The 22,995-nt window shown below is 37.8% G+C and overlaps 1 protein-coding gene and 1 pseudogene across 14 annotated transcripts in view; both read right to left on the reverse strand.

The window, feature by feature from the left end:
• SETD5 (SET domain containing 5) overlaps window positions 1-22,995 on the reverse strand; it is an 86,675-nt gene that overhangs the window by 48,480 nt on the left and 15,200 nt on the right. For 6 of the 13 annotated variants that reach the window (XM_084766733.1, XM_084766743.1, XM_084766732.1 and 3 more), the window contains exons 1-2: window positions 2,628-2,810; window positions 1,599-1,823 (exon numbers count right to left, since the gene is read on the reverse strand). Coding sequence is in view for 5 of the 13 variants with exons in the window: in XM_084766741.1 (XP_084622867.1) it covers window positions 2,628-2,698 (71 nt within the window). In the remaining 8 variants the exon portion in view is untranslated. Of the gene's footprint in view, window positions 1-1,598; window positions 1,824-1,979; window positions 2,077-2,627; window positions 2,815-22,995 lie in introns of those variants that run through there. The other 7 variants (XM_084766741.1, XM_084766740.1, XM_084766745.1 and 4 more) reach the window with 3 other exon arrangements.
• On the reverse strand, window positions 8,439-21,058 carry LOC311588686 (small ribosomal subunit protein eS27-like; annotated as a pseudogene). The gene has a single exon. The product of its transcript is annotated as a small ribosomal subunit protein eS27-like (transcript).

Raw genomic sequence — 22,995 nt, forward strand, 5'->3', positions numbered from 1 at the left:
CATACACACTGATTTTTATGTGTATTTTAAAATACAGGTTAACATTTTATAATATAGAATGTAGGGATGTAGCTCAGTCTGTTTGAGGACCTGGGTTCAAGCCTCAGGACCACAACAACACACATACACACACACACAAGAGGATTATTAAGGATTGCATGTCTTTATTAGACAACTACTAAATGCAAATATATTTTTTTTTCTCCTGTGACTAAAATGTTGTAACATTGGGAATACACAGAAAAACTGGGCTCACAACAATATATTCCATCAATCACCCTCAATGAGCAGTATGCAGCCTGCTACTACGCTACCTCTTAGAAAGTAACTGAAATTTGGTCATGCAAGAGATGCAAAAGATCTTTTGTTATTGATATATCTACAAGTTTTCCTACAAGTAAGTGTGTGTGTATTGTAGAATGTCAACTGCTACAATCAAGAGTTAAAAAAGAAAAATCTCATGAGGCGAAGGTATAGATGTCTTTCTTGGTTAAATTATGTTGCCCTTAATACCACATTTAACCTAAAACTGTTTAGAATAATGGTTAGGCATGATGGAGTAAGGACAAGTATCATTAACAATTAATAGCAGACTAGTACATAAGCTAAATGATTGACATCAATGTCCTTTGTAAAACTATGCAACAAGAAATGAAGAGTTGGTTGTGACCACAGTATCAGAACTTTGTCTGAAGACACAGAATGAGAAAGCTTAGAAAGTCCTAGGACATAGCACTACATTCATAGTACAGACGAGGTGACTTTCACTCTTGCATTTCTTCTTGATTCTTCAGAACATGTGCGCAGTTACTTTGAGAGAATTACTAATTTAAACTGCTTTGGGTCTTCTCCTTACTTATCAATTCTAAACTTACTTATTTAACCTCTTTGTTTCTCATAAATATTAATGCTATCTACTTATACGTTGTTTGTTAACATTGCAATAGGTTATTATCTGACTTTATAAAGACCTATAACCACTATACAATTGAGCTGGGTATCCAATAACACAGGAAGACTTTTAAGTACTGTATTTTGGGTAAGAGCTACACAATTAAAGTCTCAGCTAATAGTATATAGCTAAATCTTGTTGGCATGCAAAAACAAAACCACAAAAACCAAAACAAAGAACTACAAACAACACAAACAACAACAAAAACCAAAAACCAAACCAAAACAAAAAAACCCTCTACAGTTAAAGACAACTAGTCTTTCCTATGCCCTCCCTCCTCCCTTTGTTTTATGGGAATAAGCTTTAAAAACAAACAAACAAACAAACAAACACCAACAAAACAAAAACAAAACAAAAAAAACCCCCAGAACTTTCCATTCCAGACTACCCCAGAATACCATATATTACTTCCTAGGGTAGTTTCATGTCTTCATCTTTAAGGAACCCAATAAACAGTCAACAGTAGGTAGCTCTATGAAGAAATATACATGCTCCTTAATAATATCCTCAGTTTAAAGGAAATCACTATTAACAAGGGACGCCATTCAACCCAGAATTCTGGAACAGCTGCTTTGCTTTGCTGAAGGGGAAAGAATTCCCAGGGACTGAAAATGGCAAGAGAAACGGGAATTAGAGCAACACCCACCTCACTCAAGAAGTGGCTGTGGGATCAAGAGTCTGAACTGGACCTGAACATATTCAAAACACCAGGGTTTTTCCAGCCCAGACCCTAATCCCTGGTCCTGCCTGGAATAGACTTGGCTTCTGGGGGTGTGCTGCCCCCTAGGCCCCTTGGGTCTCTTTCGCTGGACTTTCACATCCTGCTGTAGTGCCACTTCGTCTTGAAAGGTAGGGGGCTTCCACTTCCTTTCTGTAAGCAAGGAAGATTGGGTACAAGGGAGGTAAAAGGACAAAAGGGGGGAATCTGTGAGCGGGGGCAATCTTGGACAACTTAAAAGAGAAGGGATACAAAAGGCTAAAAAATTTTAAACTGAATAATATATAAAATTGTATAATGAAGGCCTACCTTCATTGTCATATGGCATTTAAATTCTTCAAAGAACTGAGTCTATTTTAGGGATTGGACTTTTCGACAAATTCTGAATTCCTAATGCTGCTCTTAGCTGAAAAACAAGTTTGGTACCACTGACTTTGAAGGTCCTCTTTCTAGGCAACGAATATTGTAAAAACAGATGATACAGCTCTCCATGTCTTCTACCCCAGAGTGAGCTGGTTAAGCAGTCTGCCCATATAATGTTTCAGCCCCCTTACTCTAAAATAATGACAAGTACATAGGAAGAGGCCTTCAAAGAAAATTAATTGGAAAGAAAACCTTTCTCTCTTCATCAGAATAGTCATTAATTCTTTAGAAGGAGGTGGTAACACCTACTTCATTTAAATATTCCCCACCCTTAAAACAAAAAAATGTAACCACTACTTTGCAATTTTGATTCTATTTATTATTTACCCAGAAATCCCTCCTTAAAAGCTCCTTTCCCCCGCCCCCTTCCAATTCCTTCGTCTCTCCAGCTAGAGATGGGGAAGGGAAAGCCTAATGTTTTCTGAAGTGGGATAGGTTTTAAGAAAATATTACATATAGCTTATGAATTGCCCAGAAGAAATCCATCCTCATACAAACTTGTAGAAATCCTATTATCTAGGAAATAGCACTTACTCTGATCCAGCAGCCATATCTGAGTAGGATGTATCTGGTGTGGTGACTCCCAGAGGGATTGCAATGCTCATGACGTCCAAGACAGCAGAAGGTGGAAATCACGGAGTCCAATTAATGGAGACTGACCACTCAGAGAGTGGGGGTGAGCTGCAGAGTCTCAGCCAACATGTTACGGACATGAGGAATCCTGGCACAGAAAAGGAAAATAACCATTGACCAGACAGTTTTTAAAATTTATCTTAAATACTACAGGGTGTTTTTCTACTGTTTGAATTAAGATATTTTGTATTTGCAGGGCCTATGCATATTATATGCATGTCAAGTGTGTATGCTTGAAGGTGCTGTGTATGTATATGGAAACCACAGGATTCCAAATGTTTTCCTCTATAGCTCTCAAATCTTAATTTTCTTAAGACAGGGTCTCTCACTGAACTGCAAAACCAGCATTTTGGCTGGGTTAGCTGGCTGGCCAGCTAACTTGTAGAATCCACTTGCCTCTATGCCTACTAATACTGGGTAGAAGCATATGAAGTCACATCCTCGTCTTTTACATGGATGCTAGAAATTTGAACTCAGGTCCTCAAACTTGTACAAGTGTTATTTACCCACTGTTCCATCTCTCTAGCTCCTTGAATAAGGTTTTAAAGAGTAAATCTAGGTTTACTATGTAAACTAATTTACTAATGTTCTACAAAGGAAGTAAGTAAAAAGTCATGCTTTAAACTGCCTTTAATCCCAGCACTGGGGAGGTAGAGGCAGGCAGATTGCTACGAGTTCAAGGCCAGCCTGGTCTACAAAGCGAGTCCAGAACAGTCAAGGCTTCACAGAGACAGACAGACAGACAGACAGACAGACAGACAGACAGACAGACACACACACACACCCACCCACCCACCCAAAGAGTCATGCTTACTTTAAAATTTCCATTTTAATGATTTCTACCAAAGTGAAAACACTGGTCTGACTGGCTCACTAACAAGCCCATGTTCCTCATTCTTTACCTGGCCAGCAGACAAGAGTTTTCTAGTAGTCTAGGATATCAGACAAACTTTAAGATTTTGGATGGTTCTCAGAAATATTCTAATTCACTTCTTAATAGTTTTATTTAAAATTCTTCCAGGCAATCAATATACATAGCTTTACCAACACTCGGTTATTCCTTCTAAAGTAAACCTGGTAGAAGACATATATTAGTTGTTTATAGTCAATCAGATAGCCATTTCTTATGCTCTGACTTGTTTTGTTAAAAATATACCTATAAGCCGGGCGTGGTGGCGCACGCCTTTAATCCCAGCACTCGGGAGGCAGAGGTAGGCGGATCGCTGTGAGTTCGAGGCCAGCCTGGTCTACAAAGTGAGTCCAGGATGGCCAAGGCTACACAGAGAGATCCTGTCTTGAAAAACCAAAATAAATAAATAAAAAATAAAAAAATAAAAATATACCTATGTGTATTGGATGTTTCACCTACATATCTGTACACTAAATGCAAATGCATGCAATGCCCACGGGGACCAGAAGAGGGCGTTGGATCCCCTTAAACTAGAGTTTTAGACAGTTGTGAAATATGTGGGTGCTAGATATTGAATCCAGTGTCTTCTAGAAGATAGCCACTGTTTTTAACTACTGAGCCATTTCTCCAGCCCCTCTCTGACTTCTTTTAAATATTAACTAGTGTTGAAGAAGATGTAATTATCCAAAAAAAGACATTTCTGCAGCAACATACACTGACATAAATGAGAACATACAAATGAAGGGGCTGTGGAGACAGCTAAGCATGTGTGGGTACAGAAGATATACAAAAAGTTCAACTCCTGTTCAATTTTGCTGTGACTTACTTAATAACTGCTTTAAAAGAGTGTATCTCTGTGCTTTTTCTCTCTTCTGAAAGATACCCTAAAAATCCTAAACATTTCATGACAAAGACTAGAGGGGTTTTTTTTTGCATTAAAAAAAGAAGATGCTTTGATTTGATAACCATAAACTGGTATTATTTAGGAAAAATTCATTAAATAGTAAATGGCGGGGGAAGCAGAATAAGGCATTTGGAGGTAAAAAGCAAAATCTGCATGATTCACACCAGTGGTTCCATAGTAACATAAAAATCGCCACTAAAAGGATGAAACAAGAAGCATTTTATGTTAGTGTTTAGAAGTCAATTTAACATCAAAGACTCAGGCTCTCGTGACTGGTAAATTATTTATAAAACAGTAGAAAGTCAAAAATTATCAGCCAGGTGGTAGTGCATGTTTTTTAATTCCAGCACTCAGTAGGGGATCCCAGCAGGTGATCTCTGAGTTTGAGGCCAGCCTGGTCTATACTTTTGAGTTCCAGGACAGAAAGACAGACAGGGATACACAGTGAAACCCTGTTTCGGAAGAAAAATAGAAAAAAGAAAAAAAAAAGTTAAATAAAATGAAAAGTATATGATGACTAAATCAATCCAAGAATTAATGAAGATTTAAAATAGTTACTGATTTGAGACATGTGAATTCTATTTTGATAAATGACACAGATTAAAAAGGTATTCCTTTTATACCATTAGTTGAGAAAGCTATCACAACTACAAACTAAAGTGGCTTTCTGTAGGACCTGGGCCTCTTCAAACTCATCCAGCTCAAGGTGACACTCACCGTTAGACTAAAAACTAAGATGCAAATAAAATCTTATGGACTTGTCATAATTCATGATAGATGTGATTAATCCAGTTGCTGTTTTTGGATCAACTTGAAAATAAATATCCACGATGCCCCCCCCCCACGCCCCTCCACCCCCCGTCAAGTAGCTAAATAAGAATTCTCAAAGAACACCCAAGCAATTGGAAAAATGACATATAATCTACAAATGACAAAAGAAAGAGACCACCTACAAATAAACCCAAAGGATATACTAAAGGATACTCCCTCTAATTTTAGTTAGACAATTTGCATTAAGAGAAGCCTAGAAGTTGTTTGATCAGATAACCACCAGAAATCTGTCTGATGACCATAACCTATGACTACTAAAAAGAATCCAAATCATGTGTTCTATTTCAGAAAGGCTTTTGAAAAAAAGAAATGACTCAATACTATTAACAATCCTTTCCTATGGCCATCACTAACATATATTTATAAAAATAAATATTACTAGCCAGGCGTGGTGGCGCATGCCTCTAATCCCAGCACTCAGGAGGCAAAGGCAGGTGGATCTCTGTAAATTTGAGGCCATCCTGGTCTACAAAGTGAGTCCAGGACAGCCAAGGCTACACAGAGAAACCCTGTCTCAAAAAACCAAAATAAATAAATAAATAAATAAATAAATACATACATAAATACATAAATACTATCCATCTAACCAACCACCTGCAGACACTTATACCTAGGCTGATAGCTCACTTTTTCCCTCTGATAACTTGAAAAAAGATATACTACAAAGAAAAAAAGGAAAAGATACTTCAAGTAGTATTTCCTTTCAAGAATGAATAAATTATTTCTACATTGCCTAATAAAATCCTTATACAATAGCTGGGCGTGGTGACACACATCCAGTAATCCTAGCACTCAACAAATCAAAGCAGAAGCATCAAGAGGGGACAGCCTGGACTACATAATGAGACTGTGTTACTATGTAGTGGTGAGATTACACTAGCTTCCTGGATAGTTGATAACAGCTTTAAGAAACATTAAGAAATCAGTTTATTAGCTGGGCATGGTGGTGCACACATTTAATCCCAAGACTCAGGAAGGCAGAGGCAGGAGGATCCCTGTTAAGTTTGAGGCCACCTGGTCTACAAAGGAGTCCAGGACAGCCAGGACTACTCAGAGAAACCCAGGTGTGTGTGTGTGTGTGTATGTGGGGGTAACCTATTAATTTCTCATCATAAATTCTTTTTCCTGTCTAGTTTTATATAACTGTACTACTGCTACTGTTCTAATAAAGTAAATTGAAACAGGCCAGGTTGACCATATTGCTCTAAATCATTTTTTCATAATGAGGTTTCTACTTTTTATTTATTTATGTCTATGGCTGTTTTGTTTGCATATACATCTGCACACCAGAAGAGGGCATCAGATCCCATGGGGCTAGTTTTCATACAGTTGTGGGTGCTGGGAACTGAACTCAGGACTTCTGGAATAACAGCCAGGCCATCTCCCCAGCCCCTATGATGAGATTTCTGAATTCAAATTCTGATAATACAAAAGTCTCTTTATATGGTTCCTTCCCTGAAAAAGGATAAAAAGTGATGTTGCTATCTAAATATTAAGGAACTTTTACTAGTTCATCTATATACAATTTATTATTGTAGCACTTAGCTCATGTAAGAAAACAGGTATTTACTCTGGTTTATCAAGATTATAGTTAGAGTAACTATTAAATTAACCTCAGAGCTGGGTGTGGTGGCACATGCCTTTAATCCCAACAGAGGAGGCAGAGGCAGGTGGACCTCTGTGAGGCCAGCCTGATCTACAAAGGGAGTCCAGGACAGCCAAGGCTACAGAGAAATCCTGTCTCGAAAAACAAAAACAAAACAAAAAAAATCTCAGTCTGGAGATGTCACTGGAACGAGTGTAAGAACTGTCTCCAGATAGGAATAATTGAAAAGCTAGAAATGGCTGAGACACAAGCTAGTACATGAGGGAAAGATGTGCTCATAAAGTGCAAAGTAGAATCCTTCAGATTAATAATTTTATTTCTGTACTGCCTTGTTAATCTCCTTACTTTCCATTTAGCATTATGCTTAACCCTTTAACCTGCACAGGCCCATTGTGCACAAAATAAGAGCAAGAAGGAAACTGCCTTGATTTTTCTAGGCGATGAGATACTGTATTACAGGCTGTCCTTCTCTTCTTTCCAAGCCAAAACTGTTTCCCAAGGGATTCTCATTTTCCCTCTCCATCCCCAGCCCCTTTCCTTGTGGTTTCTTCACCAACTATTGCCAAACTCAGCAACCTTTCTTTTTTTCTTTTCTTTTTTTTTTTTTTTTTTTAAACAGTCTCTGTAGCCCAAATCAGCCTTGAACTTGCATGCTCTTGGCTCAATCTCCCAAGTGCTACTATAGGCATATGCCACCACATCTGGCATAGACCTCTTTTCATCAAAAAGCAGGTTTACTCTGGACAGGGGTCTAGCAAAACATTAAATTATGACTTCTTTCTTCTTCATCATCCATTCCTGACAAAGGAGGGTGTCGAAGGCTGGTGTTGTGGTATTAGTTCACCTGTGGTCAATTCCATCAATTATCTATATCCTCGAAAGGAAAACAGGTAACCTTTAAGATTTGGAGAAATTAGAAGGAAGAAAGGGAGGAGGTAATGAGTATTTCAGTGTTTTCCCCACAAAGTCAACTATAGTATTGGCCAAAATGAACTCTCCATACCTGAAACATTACTAGGTCATAAACATGGAAAGAGAGCTGTTCAAGAGTCACTAGCCATTCAAGGGCACGCACTTCACCTTTATGCTTTTTTGTGTGGATTTCCAATTTTAAAAAATCTAGAAAACAAACTATTCATTTGAAAAATACTTTCAAAAGCACACTCAAGAATTAAAAAGTAAAAGGTATGAAGATGACAGTAAAGAGAAGAAACAAAGTAAGTCAAGTGCTCAGCAGAAAGTAAGAGCAAAGTAAAAATGCAGTTTCATTCTCCCAATCAATTAACAATCCACCAGATCTACAGAATACTGGATTCACAAACAAATCCAGCTTGTGTTCTGATACTGAGTACTCTTTTTTTAAAGTTACCATTTATATGTAGTTTCTAGACTTTTCAGAGGTCTAGAGACAGGTGAGGCGGAAGCAGCTGGGAGACAAGAATCCAATAAATAGCCAATCCAATGAAAGAAACGCAGAACAAGTCTGCTTTAGCAATCCTGTGAAGAGGACTGGCAGGAAGAGGAGTGGCGGCTTCAGAAAGAGAACAGGCCTCGAATGCTTCAGACAGTCTTTGTACTGAGGCTGTGGACCTTGGCCACTCTCCCAGAGATGATGCAATCCTGATGAACAAGATCAGCTGCCAGACAAGAGATTGTTAGCAGCCTTTGCAGACAGCAACTCAGCCAAGAAGAAATCTCCGATCAGCTTCTCATAAGCCACAGGAATGTCAAATAGCTTCAATTTCAGTCTCTGATAAAATAAAAGGAATATCCCTGCCCCACACACCCCAAGCTCTTTTCATAGAATGTCACTTTGTCTTCCTCCTCTTCCTTTTAATTCATTTGGGTTTACAGTATCTATCTACCACTTAAAATTAAATTTAAAAATGAAACATCATGAACATTTTTTTACTTTGAATAGAACTAACAATAAGACCTTTCCAGTAAAAATGTATACTTATTTTCCTCAGACTCCTAAGAAAAACCTGGAATGCAATAGCCTCTTGAAGTATGAAAACTGACATGAAATCTGGTAACCAACTGTGAGGCACAAAAGTAAAGATAAATATTTAGACTAATCTAAGACCAAAGAGGTATAATCTGTATTTCTGAAATTACATGGAACTCAGTACATAAAATAATGTCATCTAGTAGATAAAAGAAAATTTACTCTTGCTTAGGCCAAGATAAAAGTGAACAATGCATCTTTGCAATGTTATTTCCAGGGCCCACTTTTCTAAGGGGCAGCAATATTAACAATATGACTTCAGATTTTACTAGAGTTAAAGATTATAATCAGGCCAGGCTTGATGGCACATGCCTTTAATCCTAGCATTCAGGTGCCAGAGGCAGGTAGATCACTGTGACTTCGAGGTCAGCCTGGTTTACAAAAGTGAGTCCAGGACAGTCAAGACTAACACAAAGAGACTCTGTCTTGGGGGGGGGGGGGGAGGAGGATCAAAACAAAACAAAACAACAACAACAAAAAGATTATAATCAGTTAACTTAGACTCCAACTTAAATACACACTCAACTTAAAAATCTTCCCTAGATTGTCATCCTAGGCCCAATTTTCTTTTTCAGTTTAGGTAACAGGTATTTTTCATATATAGTATTGTTTATCACTTTGTTAAAGAACATAGGTTAGTGAACTCCACCTAGCTAGAAACCACAAACCAAATTTCTTTTTAAAACAACAATCCTTAAGCTGGAACCTAACTAAAAGCTCAGGTGTCTAAGATATATATACCCTAAAAGCATTATGTTCAATCCTGTATTGTGATTACATAATAAAAATTAGCATGTACAGTACAGCTCTGAAAAATTCTCAGTAGGTTAATGAGTGAGTAATTTAACTCAGTTAAGAAGGGAAAACATTTGTTACAAGAAGGGACTGGGATGTAATTTGGTGGAGTAGTTGCCTGGCACCACACAGCCCTAGGTTCTATCCCTCGCCTGGCACAAACTTGGTGTGGTGCTACAGGCCTACAACTCAGCACTTGGGAGGCAGAAGCTGATGGATCACTGTGAGTTGGAGGCCAGACTGGTCTACAAAGCGAGTCCAGGACAGTCATGGCTAAAACATAGAAACTCTGTCTTGAAAAACCAAAAAAGAAAAGATAAGAAGTTCAATGTTATTCTGGGCTACATATAATAAACTGTGGGCAAATCTGGGCTATAGGAGACCGTATTTCTATATTAAAAAGTTATCTCCATAAAAACTGTAAAAGGGTTAGAGGAAAAATGGTAATTTTATGACCTTTCTTTCTATCTGGTTATCTAAAATGCTGTACATGTAAGTTGAATTTTTTTCCTTAAATCACTTTTTCTTACGATTGTAAAATTTTTAAGTAAAGGAGTGGGAAAATTTATTAGGATTTTAAAATGATTTTCACCCTCAACAATGCCTATTTTTGTTTTAATCACATAACAACAACAACAACAACAACAACAACAACAACAACAAATCAGAGCCTGCTGTTGGGGTGCATGCCTATAATCCCAGCACTCAGGGAGGCAGAGGCAGGTGGATCTATGTGCCTTTGAGGCCAGCCTGGTGTGCAAAGCAAGTCCAGGACAGCTAAGGCTACACAGAGAAATCCTGTCTTGAAAAAACAAAATCAAACCAAACCAACAAATAAAAGAGCCACCCACCCCCACATCACAGAACAGTTCGAAATGCAGGCTTTATCTAGATAATCAGCATTCTGCAGAACTCATGTACCATCTGAATTATATGCTTATCCATTTCTAGCCAAAACCCAACTATCCCAAAAGGAAAGACTAGGAGTGGTTACATAAAGAGGTAGAAAATTTGTGATGCAGGCCACAATTTAGCTTGACGACTTCATAAACACTGTATTACACAGATGAATTTAAAGGTCGCAAAATAAAATACAAATTTTCTTTTTTTCCTGGTTCAACCTCTGAGGATCCTGGCATGGTCCCATGTGGCTTGGCATTTTATATACTGTCTCAAGTCAGTCCAACAGAATGAATACTGTCCTGCTGACTCTAAGATACAGATGGAGAAGAATCTGCAGCAGGATTTTCACACAGCTCTGTAGAGTTAGTTAAGAATCTATGAGGAAAGAGGAGCTATCAGTAATAACCTGAATGTGGGAAAATAGCCTTCACTTTCTCCAGTATGCATTTCAATTCTGCTATGCAAAAATGTGGGAAGAGGAAATATGGAAAACATAACAAAGAAGTAAACAACCCACAATAAAACCCAAACAACATCAACAAAGTACAGGCTGGGTGTGGTGATAAAAGCCTTTAATCTTAGACCTTGAAAGGAGTTCTCTGAGTTCCAGGTCAACCTGGGCTACATAGTGAAACCCCGTCTCAAACAACAAAACCAACAAACCAAACAGCAAGAGGGGAGAACAGATGAGCATTGCATGAATAGTTAAGAATATCCAGAGATCTGGTGAAACGTTTGCCTAACTTAGTACTAAGATAGGCTTAACTATGAAGATAGTGAATAGAGGCAAAAGATCGAGGAAAAGAGAGAAAGAGAAACAGACAAATCGGCATAAACAGTAAGAGACTGAAGATATGTGACTTAGCAATTCAAGTCTAGATAAAATTACCTTTTCTTCTAACTCTTCTTTACTCTTTGGTTTCTTTAACTAAGTTTACATTCTCTCCAGGGAATTCTGGAGCTGGCAGAAGCCAATGCCTGCAATGCTTTGCTTACTATGAAACTAGGTAGCAGCAGAAGTAAGGAAAGGAGAAGTAGGGTTAAGACCATACACCATGACAATAGAGCTAAACATGCTCTTAAATTAGTAAGACTCATTAAGAATCAATATTTTATATCCAATTAAACAAAACAGGGTACTCAGATTTTGTATCCTAACCAATTAGGAATGTCCTCTTCCTGCTCTCCATCATGGCACAAGATCAAGGTGAGGAAAGGCCCATGTGAGAACGTAACATCCATAAGCTCTGTCTCAGTATCTGTGTGGGAGAAAGTGGAGACAGACTGATCCTAACAGCCATGGTGTTTGAGCAGCTCACAGGGCAAGACACCTGTATTTTCCAAAGTTAGATACACCATTATGTCCTCTGGCATAAGGAAAAATGAAGATTGCTGTTCACTGTACATCCACTGAGCCAAGGCAGAAATCTTGGAGAAAGGTCTGACGGTACGTGAGTATGAATTATGGTAAAATAACTTCTCAAATATTGGAACCTTTGGTTTTGGTATTCAAGAACACATTGACCTGGGTATATGACCCCAGTCCTAGCCTGACACAGCAGTGCATGCCTGTAATCCCAGCACTCAGGGAGTGAGGCAGGTGGATCTCTTTGAGTTCAAGGCCAGCCTGGTCTACAAAGCAAGTCCAGGATAATCAGGGCTATTACAAAGAGAAATGTTGTCTTGAAAAAACAAAACAAAACAAAACAAATGACCCAATTATTAGATCTATGGCTTGGACTCTGTATGGTACTGGGTAGGCCAGGTTTCAGCATGATAGACAAAAAGTACAGGATAGACTGCATTGTGGACAAACAGAATCAGCAAAGAGTAAGTCATGTGCTGGTTCCAGCCTAAGTATGATGGATCACCCTGCCTGGCAAATAAATTTTATTCAAATGGCCAATACAATTTTCTCAGAGAAATGGAGGGGAGGGGGAAAGGAAGACAATGTAAGGCTTCTTAAATAATCAAATCTTGTCCTCAAGGAATTTACACTGAATTCTGTACTCGACTTCTAAGCCCAGCATGATGGTGCACGCCTTTAATTTAAGCAGTTGGGGGTAGAAGTAGGCAAAGATCTCTATTAATTCAAGACCAGTTTGGTCTACACAGCAGAGTTCCAACTCAACCAAAGGCTATAGTGAGACCCCACCTCATCTCCATACAGGCAAACTAGCATTGTATACACAGCATTTAACAGGTGGTGATGGGTCTGACCTACCTGACAAATAAATTTTCCCCAAAAGGCCAGTAAAAGTTTCTTGGAATGGGACGGGAGGGGGAGAAAAAAAGAAGAGGAAAATCAAACAATAACAACAACAACAAAAAAACCAAAAAACAAAAATTAAGACTTCTGAGGTTCTGTCCTACTGTCTTCTTGTCAAATAGTACACAAGAATTTTCTTACAGCCACATACTTTGGTAGGCAGTAGAATCTCACACTCGAATATGCCTGCCTCCTTTTAACAAATTCAGACCTTTTTGATTTTCAAACTCTGAAATGTAGACAAGTTTACCTTTTCTACATGGAGTTATTTACACACACTAGGAGGCATTATACTGATTTAGATAAATTCTTCTACTTCATAAAAATATAATTTTAGGGCTTAGAAAATGGTTTAAAATTTTTGTGTGAACACACATTCATATGTGTAATTATGAATGTGGAGGTCAAGTCCTTGTTTAAGCTAAAGTCGCTGGTTCACAGCTGTGTATACAATGTTAGCTGGCCTGCTTACTTCTGGTATATTCCTGTCTCTGCCTCTCTATGGGTGCAAATAACAGTCCTGAACTGTGTTCAACTTTACATGGGTTGCATGGGTTCTGGGGAAGTCACTCAAATTCAGCCCTCACGCTTGTAAGGCAAATACTATTAATCATAGAAAATCTCCCAGCCTTGATTATTTTGTAGACAAAAACAGAATTACAGAAAGATTAACTTAGGAGGACTGGGGATGTCGCTGAGTGATAAGAGTGCTTACCTAGCATTCAACAAGCCCTCCTGCACTGACTGGCTTAACAATAAAAGGGAGAAAATTTACTCACAAGAAGTTACATGTATAGCTGTAGAGTTCAAAAAAAAAATTAAGATTTTAATGTATAGCCTTTATTTATTAAAGCAACTATATTACTAACTAGTTTGGATAGCAGTATCTAAATTAAAGGTGTGTTTATTAACTAGCACTACATTAAACAAGTCCAGAATAAAACTCCCAGCTCTTTGGCAGAATTTATATTATGTAGATTTACAGAGATTTTCCACTTTTCCCTTTATCACTGACTCAACAAAAACTACCTACCATGAACATCAAAGCTATTTGAAGGAATGTCTTCCTACATGGTCTTAGAAACTCTGCTGGCTGATCTCAACACCCAATCTATCTATCTCTACCTCCTGCATGTTAAGATCATAAGCATGTGCCAAGATACCCAGAGTCTAAGACTATATGCATGTACACAAACATGCTTAGCAACTGAGCCACATTCTCACCCTGAAGATGTTTCTTTCTTTTTTTCTCTTGAGACACAATCTCAGTATGTAGTCCTTGCTGGCCTAGAATTCTCCAAACTCAAGAGATTCTGCCTCTACTTCCCAAATACTGAATGTAAGGTGTGGTATCATTACCTCACATGGTTCCTGAAGATGTTTCATAACTCTGTAGTCTTACTCATGTGACAAGCATTGCATTTTCATAAATAAATATATATAAAACCAAAACAAACAACAAACCAACCAACCAACCAACCAAACAAAAAAACCCAAACCAAAATCCTCTTTGTGTATGTTTATTTCGAAAACTGAGTCAAATTCTGAAGGAAAGGTAACCCTCTCCTCTGCATAAAAGCCAACCCAATACACTGTTTACTAGGGAGAGTTTCTTGTATAAGTAGTTTATGCTGTTTAGAGAAAACACACAAAAAAATTTAAGAGTAAAATTAAATACGGGAGGAAGATTTCATAAAATAAAGAAATGAGCCTGACCATGTATGTTCTATGATGCCTGACAAAGTAGCTAAGAAGATAACACCAAAGACACTTAAAGCTTAGTACTGATGTGCATGCGAGGCTTCCTTGTTGCAGTGGTCTTGCTCTACTAAGTTTCAGGCTAGCTAGAGCCACAGTGACACAACATCTCAAAGAAACCCAACATTAGAAGAGCATAAAAACACAGTAAAATTCTTGTGTATTCTTAAGAGAAGCCTGACTGGCTGTGTAAGCTGGGTTTTATATTTACCAAGACCTATTTTTTATGTACACATGTACTTCTTCAATGATACTACAGCACCCTTTATTGATTCATTATAATTTAAATGAATCTTCTGCAGGTAGATAGATGCTCACATTGGTGCTCATTTTTGGCACTCTGCAGTGCTGACTGAACATTCATTAAATGTGTTTACTAAGTTCTTTGTACACACATATGCACACGAATCTTTAGGACAAACTGTTCTAAGCGCATCTTTTAAGATGGAATGAGCCATCCCCTAGAAAATTAAAGTCATTTTGCACTCCCACAAACGCTGGGGTTGACTAACATGGTGAAACAGCTAATTGTTATTTAATCCCAGGATTATTTTATAGCAAGTTCCAAAAATAACAATTCTGCACATCATATCTGAGTACAAACGTACCTTACTTAATATAACTGCTGATAATATGAGAGGGGCCTTCTTATCCTAACAATAAAGTTCATGAAGGGAATCAAGATAATCACTTTTTTTTTTTGCAAGATTCAGAGGAATAAAAAGCTTATGTAAGATACCAACTACTAGACTGCTGAGTAATGTTCAGTTGTGAGTTACACAAGCGCTTACTTAAAATGGTTCAATGGATGGGTTCACTTAAATCACTGTAAAGAATCTTGTATGAGTTTCTTGATAAATTTCTTAACTAGGAATACAAATTTCTCATATGGAAGAAATGAACAGCATTCCTATATATTGTTTGTCATCACATAAAAACAGGTAAAACACAGGAAACACTCCAAGTCAAGGAGACAAAAATGCATGTGGTGTTCCGTAAACTGTCTCTGGAAAGAGAAGAACTAATTACATCACATCACTGATGACGGGCTGTTCTCTGTTTTTATGTAATGGTCTCTGAGTATTTGGGGAGTTTTGACTTCAAGCAGAGACTCAGCTACTCTCCAGTAGAAAAATAACTTAGTAACAATGGTTGAGTGTCACGGAATAAAAATATGTAGCTGTTCAGACAATTCCTATTTTAAATGAAAAGCCAACATAACTTTCAAGTCCAGTTATCAGGAAACAGGCCATAACCATCAATGAAAACTATATTACTATATCACCCACAACTCAAATAAACGTAACTGTTCTGATGACAATGAAACTAACCTTAGAATGCTTGGTTATTTAAAAAGTAACAGTAATGGAAAGAAATAACTACAGCAAAGAAAAATGGATAAACCTTGGAGAAAATTTTGCCTTAGCAAAAGCTAGCTTATATTATTCACACAGTAAGTTACTGAGGAAAATGCAGTCTTCAGGATGGAGAGCATGCTTATTTTCACTAGAAGGCCACGAGAAGGAGTGGGACTAGGCAGCTAGTGGTTGGGTCTGAGACCTCGGACCTTTAACAGTTCCTATCATCCAAAGCATCAAAAATATCTAGCTTACAGACTGTAAATACTTCTGCAGAAGACCTTAGAAGCTTTGACATGATACCTATTTTTGATCTAGTTTCAGTAAACATTTCACTGTATTTGGAATAAATACAGTTTATCTTAATAACTGAAAAATATTAACTTCAAGATACTGGTAAAATAGTACTTTTAGTACTCTGAATTCCTATACAAAACATAACCATAACCACATAGCATGTTAACATTTTTTGTAGTTATTTTATTGTCTCCTGACTCATTTGTTCTTCTGGCAATAGCCTAAAACAAGCACGGAGTTTATTAAATGGAGTAAAACAAAGTATCTTAGAATTTCCATGCATCAATTATTTTCCTTTTCATTAAAATACCTATTTATGAATTTTTCTTGAGCAAAACATTTTCTTTTTATTTTTATATCTTGGTTTTTAAGTCAGGGTTTCTGTGTAACCTTGGCTGTCATGGACTCACTTTGTAGACCACGCTGCAGTACTGGGATTAAAGGTGTGAGTTACCATTTTGAAATGAGTGTTTTACCATTGCTTTGTAACCAATGTAAAAGCTCAGCTTTGATTTGATTTTGCTGGATTTGAACATAATTATGTGGCCAAAGATGACCCTGAACTCTTGCCACCATCACCTCCCAAGTGCAGGACCTATACCACAACACAGGCTAAAAATTCATTTTAAAAAATCCCATGTCCCAGGGCCATTGAGTAAAGACACTTGCTGAAATGTATGATGATCTGAGTTCAATTCTCAGGACCCACATAGAGGAAGAGAACCAATCCCAGCTTCACATCTCCACATGGGAGCTCAAACTGACAGCAGCAGCAGCAGCAATAGCAGCAGCAATAACAATACCCATTCCCCAGACTTCAACTTTTTTTTTTTTTCTTTTTGAGACAGGGTTTGTTTCTCTGTGTAGCCTTGGCTGTCCTGGACTTGCTCTGTAGACTAGGCTGGCCTTGAACTCAGTGATCCACCTGCTTCTGAGAGCTGGGATTAAAGGCATGCGCCACCAGCCCAGCTCAGATTTTAACTCTTATAAACCAACATTTAGAACTAAAAAGCCGAAGATTGCTGTTTTCTGGAGGAAAAAAATATCTTTGAAAGTGCAAAGAATGGCCAGGAAGATCTCTGTGTGTTTGAGGCTGGCCTGGTCTACACAGGTGGGGATACATAGTATGAGACCCTGTCACAAAAAAACAAAACAAAATGCAAAAATTATTACTACTGATTAGAAAAATAGTCCAAAACTATAGTATGGAAAAATAGCAATACTTTCACATAAGATCCTTTATTTTCTGTCCTTACAGACCACTACCAGTTTATACCCTGGTTAATTACCACTGGCTGTAAGACAGACAAAATTAACATGATTCTTCTATAAATTTAGTATTTCTAATTCTCCTCCTCTTCCTCTTCTTCTCCTTTTGGAGATAGGGTATCTCTGTATAACAGCCCTGGCACTCACAGAAATCCACCTGCTTCTGCCTCCCAAGTGCTGGAATTAAAGGCATGCACCACCATGTCTGGCTAAGGATTTCTAATTTTCACAATTGCTTTTTCACATTATAAATTTCAACTCTTGGAGGAAACAAATACATTGGCTCTCCATTTGCTTCAGTACCAATCAATATTCAGACAACTTTATCTAACTCCTGTATGTTTTAACTAGCTTGTTTTTCTACCAGCTTTCAAACAAAATACATTTTAGCTATTACTAGAGTACATACACTCACAAATTCCTGCCAAACTTGTTTTAGTAAACTGCTCAAAGGAGACAAAATACTGGCCCTTACTTTGCCTACCTACCTGCTGCATTCTAAATACACTTATAAAACAAAATAAATGTTTAGGGGCTGTCACCATTCCTTATTCTTCTGAAATTCAAAATTAGAAAGTATTTTTTGACTTCCAGACCTGTTACTAATTCTTTCTAAAAAGTATTTTTTAAAAATCTTATCATGGGCTAGAGAGATGGCTCAGTGGATAAAAGCACTTCTGGAAGAGTTTCCAGAGGTCCTGAGTTCAATTCTCAGCAACCACATGGTGGTTCATAGCCATCTATACTGGAATCTGATGTCCTCTTCTGTTATGCAGGTATACATGCAGATAGAGCATTCATACATAAAATCTTAAAAAAAAAAAAAAAGGCTTATCAAGAGCAAATGGAATGTTAGTCCAAAAGATAAATAAAACAAAAAACAAGAATTGAATTTATAAATCACTTTTTTCCTCAGACAATTAACTGCTTCATAGAGTTTCATGGTAATTTACTGCCTGTCCCCTTTAAGACCAAAAAGTTAGTTGAATCTGGTATATGCTGCACTCTTAGGAACCAAATTCTAGGACACCTGTAGTTCTTAACTAATTAAAAAAAATAATGCAAAATGTGTCTATTGGAGTGTTTTCCCCTCATCTTAAATTAGGTACTTTCAGTGCTGCTTCCTCCTGAAGGAGCATCCTTCTGTCAGCCTTGCTTTTCCACCATTATGCTGACAGAGAGCAGTGGAGCAGCCGACACACAAGACTACCGTTTGTGCATGGGTAAAGACTGTGGTGTGGTGATTTATAGCATCCTGGGCATTTCACATCCATAATGTAGGAATTGGGGCTCTGCTTTTCCTTGTGTTTCCTCCTTTCCTTTTCTGCAGAGGGATGAAGGAGATCCTTTGTGAGAGGCATGTTCTCCTAGGAAGGTTGTCACTGACAGAAAGGCAGTTAACTATTTCAAGGAGTGATCACTGATGTCCATAATAACTGGTAAAGATTAAAAGACTAAAAGCTTTTCCTCAAAAAAATATAGAGAAAAAAAATCTGATCTAAAGTGTTCAGAAACTCATAAGCTTTTGCTCTCTATACCCTTTTCTGAACTGCAGCTAGCCTGGAATAAAGGAGGCTCAAGAGTGACTTATAATGTATAGTTAGAAGAAGCCTTTGTCTCCCATAACCAAGGAAATAAGGATCTGCAATCATTATAAGGAATAACTCTCATTAACTTCCCATTCATTTCCTCTCTCTATCCAGTCTATCGTGCAGAAGCCCTATGCAATTCTGACAAAGAATCCTGAAGGAAAGATCAAAATGTATCCAAACAGAAGGAGGTGCAGATTTTATTAGTAGAGTGAAAGGTTCCAGAAATAAGCAGGATGACATGGTATAATGAAAAGCTCTTGGAATCTAGATTTGATATCCTGTATTATTTAGCTGTGTGGTCCTACTTTTAAATCTGATTGCAATCCACTTCAGTGTATGGTTCTAAGAATTAAATTAAGCACAGTACAGAACCCAAATTTTGGTATAGATTTCTAGTATAAGAACAGAAGGTAACCGCTTCAAGGGTAAGTGAGGAACAGACAAGAGTTTTGTTCCATATCACTAGTGATGCTTATGCTTGAGTAATATGCAGGCATATTTAAGTACCAGGTCAGTTTTCTTGTGTAAGCCTTCAGCATTTGCCATGGATCTGATATTTATGAGATACTTCTCCAAAAATTCAACCAACTCAAAGATATAGTATATATTGAACATATTAACAATTAACAAATATGCTTCCTCAATCTCCTGGTTAAGAATTCTTTCCAAACTTTGTAGACTTCTTTAAAAGTTTAAAAAATCGTGATATATCTCGGTTTGGTCTATAGCAAGATGCAGAGCAGGCCCGACAATATAGAGAAATTCTGTCTCAAAAAAACCAAAACACTTCCCCCCAAACAAAATAAAACTATATTATTTCATTGAGCCACCCTATATTGTTGATGGAAAATATGTGATGATCAGGAGATAAGCTTTGCTTAGAGTACATATAGTAAACAGAAAGAAACCAAAACATCTGGTTCTGTTTGGGGTCTCGTTTGTTTTTATTTTGAGACAAGACTTTATTCTGTAGGCCCGGCTGGCCTCAAACTCTATACCAGCAAATATTCAGATTATAGGTATGCCCACTGGTTCTGTTAATCACTACTGTAATCTGCTTGACCAGGTCCTACTATGGCCAACTCTATGAATACATTTAATTTTTTTTAGGTTTATCAAGACAAGGTTTCTCTGGGTAAAAGCACTGGCTGTCCTGGACTCACTTTGTAGCCCAGGCTGGCCACGAACTCTTAAGAGATCTGCCTGCCTCTGCCTCTTCAGTGCTGGTATTAAAGGTATGTGCCACCACACCTGTCTGAATACTTCTTTTTTAAATTTAAAATGTTTTATGATGATTTTCAAATAAGTACAAAGCTAAAATAATATAGAGAACTTAATTTAGTCATTTTCCAGTTCCAACAAATACTTTAACTGATTTTGCCTCCTTTATTATCTCTTCATTCCAAAGCAAATCCCAGATAATCTATCATTCTAGACAATATTTCACCACATATGTTTTAAAGCTAAAGTTGCTTAAAGACCTTTTTGCTTAAGAGAGAACTTTAGTTTGCCATTTTGTCCTTTCCTACAATCCCTATATCCAAATAGTGTCATCTATTACAAATTTTAGTACTTTTCAACGTCGAACCTCAAAATATTAAAAGAAAAGGAAAAAAAAATACTGAATTCATAAACACCTGCCAAGCATTTTTATCTGTAAGTACTTTAAAAGCAAAAGCTAAATGTCTATGGTTAAGGAATACCTGGACCTGGTGGCAAACCTGTAATCCCAGCTACTTAGGAGGTTGAGGCAGAAGATCCCACATTGCCTGAGCTACAGTTATTTCAAAGTCATCCTGTGAGACTTAGTGAGAAAGCTTATCTCTACAATTAAAAAAGAAGAAGAAGAAGAAGAAGGAGGAGGAGGAGGAGGAGGAGGAGGAAGAGGAGGAGGAGGAGGAGGAGGAGGAGGAGGAAAAGAACGCACGATGCCTGCAAGCACTCAAGCTTTACTGGCAAACAGTGCCAATAGGAAAAGAAGAATGACCTCTACAACTGGTCAACATAGATGATACCCTAAAGCTACTTTAAATACTAATTCCTAAGGCTCAGCTGTTCTTTAAAGCTCCCTTTTCTATTAGATTAATATATGCATATACATATGTATTAATTATTGTGAGAGCTGGGGGGTGGACACATATCACAGCCCAGGTGTAGAGGTCAGAGAACATCTTTTGGGAGTTGGTGCTCTCCTTCCAACTTTAAATGAGCTCCAGGGACTGAACTCTATCTAGCTGGGCTTTCACAGCAAGAATATTTACCTGCTAAGCCATCCTGTGATTGTACTTCCAAAGTAAACACTAAGATATTTATAAAACGAGAGGCCTGCCTAGTGTGACGACCAAGGCATGTAGTCAAACTTAAAAGTGAGAGGTAGTCAGATTCACAAGTTCAAGGTAAATCTGGGCTACAAAGACTTTTATTTAAGAAAGAGGGACAGGGGATAAAACTGGCAAAATAACTGACAAATCCAGGCAAGGCCCTGGGTTTGAACTCCAGCATTATAAACAAACATGTCAGAACTTTCAATTTCAGTTAGGTGCCCATTACTCCTTTGTTAGCCATTAGCTATTTTCACATATAATCAGTGGAACAATGAAAATTAGATGCTACCTACAACATATGACCATGATCCCAAGTAAGGTTGATAATAAGAGTTTAGAAAACTAATGAGACACTCACAACAGTAATACCAACCTTCAAATTGAAAGCTACTGCTTACTGATTATTCTGTACCAACCACTGTTTCTATACTTAATTTCCATGCATTACCTCATGTAATGTTTATAACAACTCTGTGAGGAAGGCACTATTTCTTTTAGGCCAAATTAAACTTATCAAGAAGACTTGAGTTACAAAATTAGAATCTGTCCCAGCTCTCAGGGAGGTAGAGGCAGGCGGATCACTGTGAGTTCGGGACAGCCAAGGTTACACAGAGAAACTCTGTCTCAAAAAAAAAAAAAAAAAAAAAAAAAAAAAAAAATCTGGCGGGTCAGTGTGGCACAAGCCTTTAACCCCAGCTCTTGGGAGGCAGATGCAGGTGGATCTGAGCTCATGGGCAGCCCAATCTACAGTTAACTATAGAACAGCCAGGGCTACAGAGAAACCCTGTCTCAAACAAGCACACAAACTAAAATGCAGGGCTAAAGAGGCGGTTCAGCAGTTAAAGAGCACACACTATTCTTGCAGAAGACAGCACTGATGTAAGACAGTTCACAAATGCCTGTAACTCTACACACCTCTAGGGCATCCTGCACTTCTTGCCTTCTCAAGCATTCAAGCATGTGTGCACACACATTTAATAAAAGGACAACCAGATCATGAATAAGGTTTATCCAATTCCAGAGCCCCCACCTCTTTTTTGTGGGAGCTGCGGTGGGGGGTGGGGGTGTGAAATGACAACTCAATCTCAGAGTGTACTCATTTCCTTTTACATTTAAATGCGTATACACAAATATACACTGTATATTCAGCATATGCTTCTCACACCCTTCAGAACCTTCACATACGTACTAATCACTACTTCCTCACAGATTCACCCATTATGATTTAATACTGTTAGTCTACTTATTACAACTTGATAATGCTGAAATGTGAAACTAACTCTAAAATATCACAGTTAGCAAGAATAAACTATTCAACTGACTTTAAAACATCTGAATTTATTTGGAAGTGAAGTGAGTAAAACAGCACCTTTTCTAAGCAATACCTGAATCTGAAGCCTAATGGTGAACGAGCGTTCAAGCAATGACTGCTACGGAGCTACTGC

The sequence above is a fragment of the Acomys minous genome (genome assembly GCF_964271855.1).
Source record: "Acomys minous genome assembly, chromosome: 17".
In the NCBI taxonomy this organism is placed as follows: Eukaryota; Metazoa; Chordata; class Mammalia; order Rodentia; family Muridae; genus Acomys; species Acomys minous.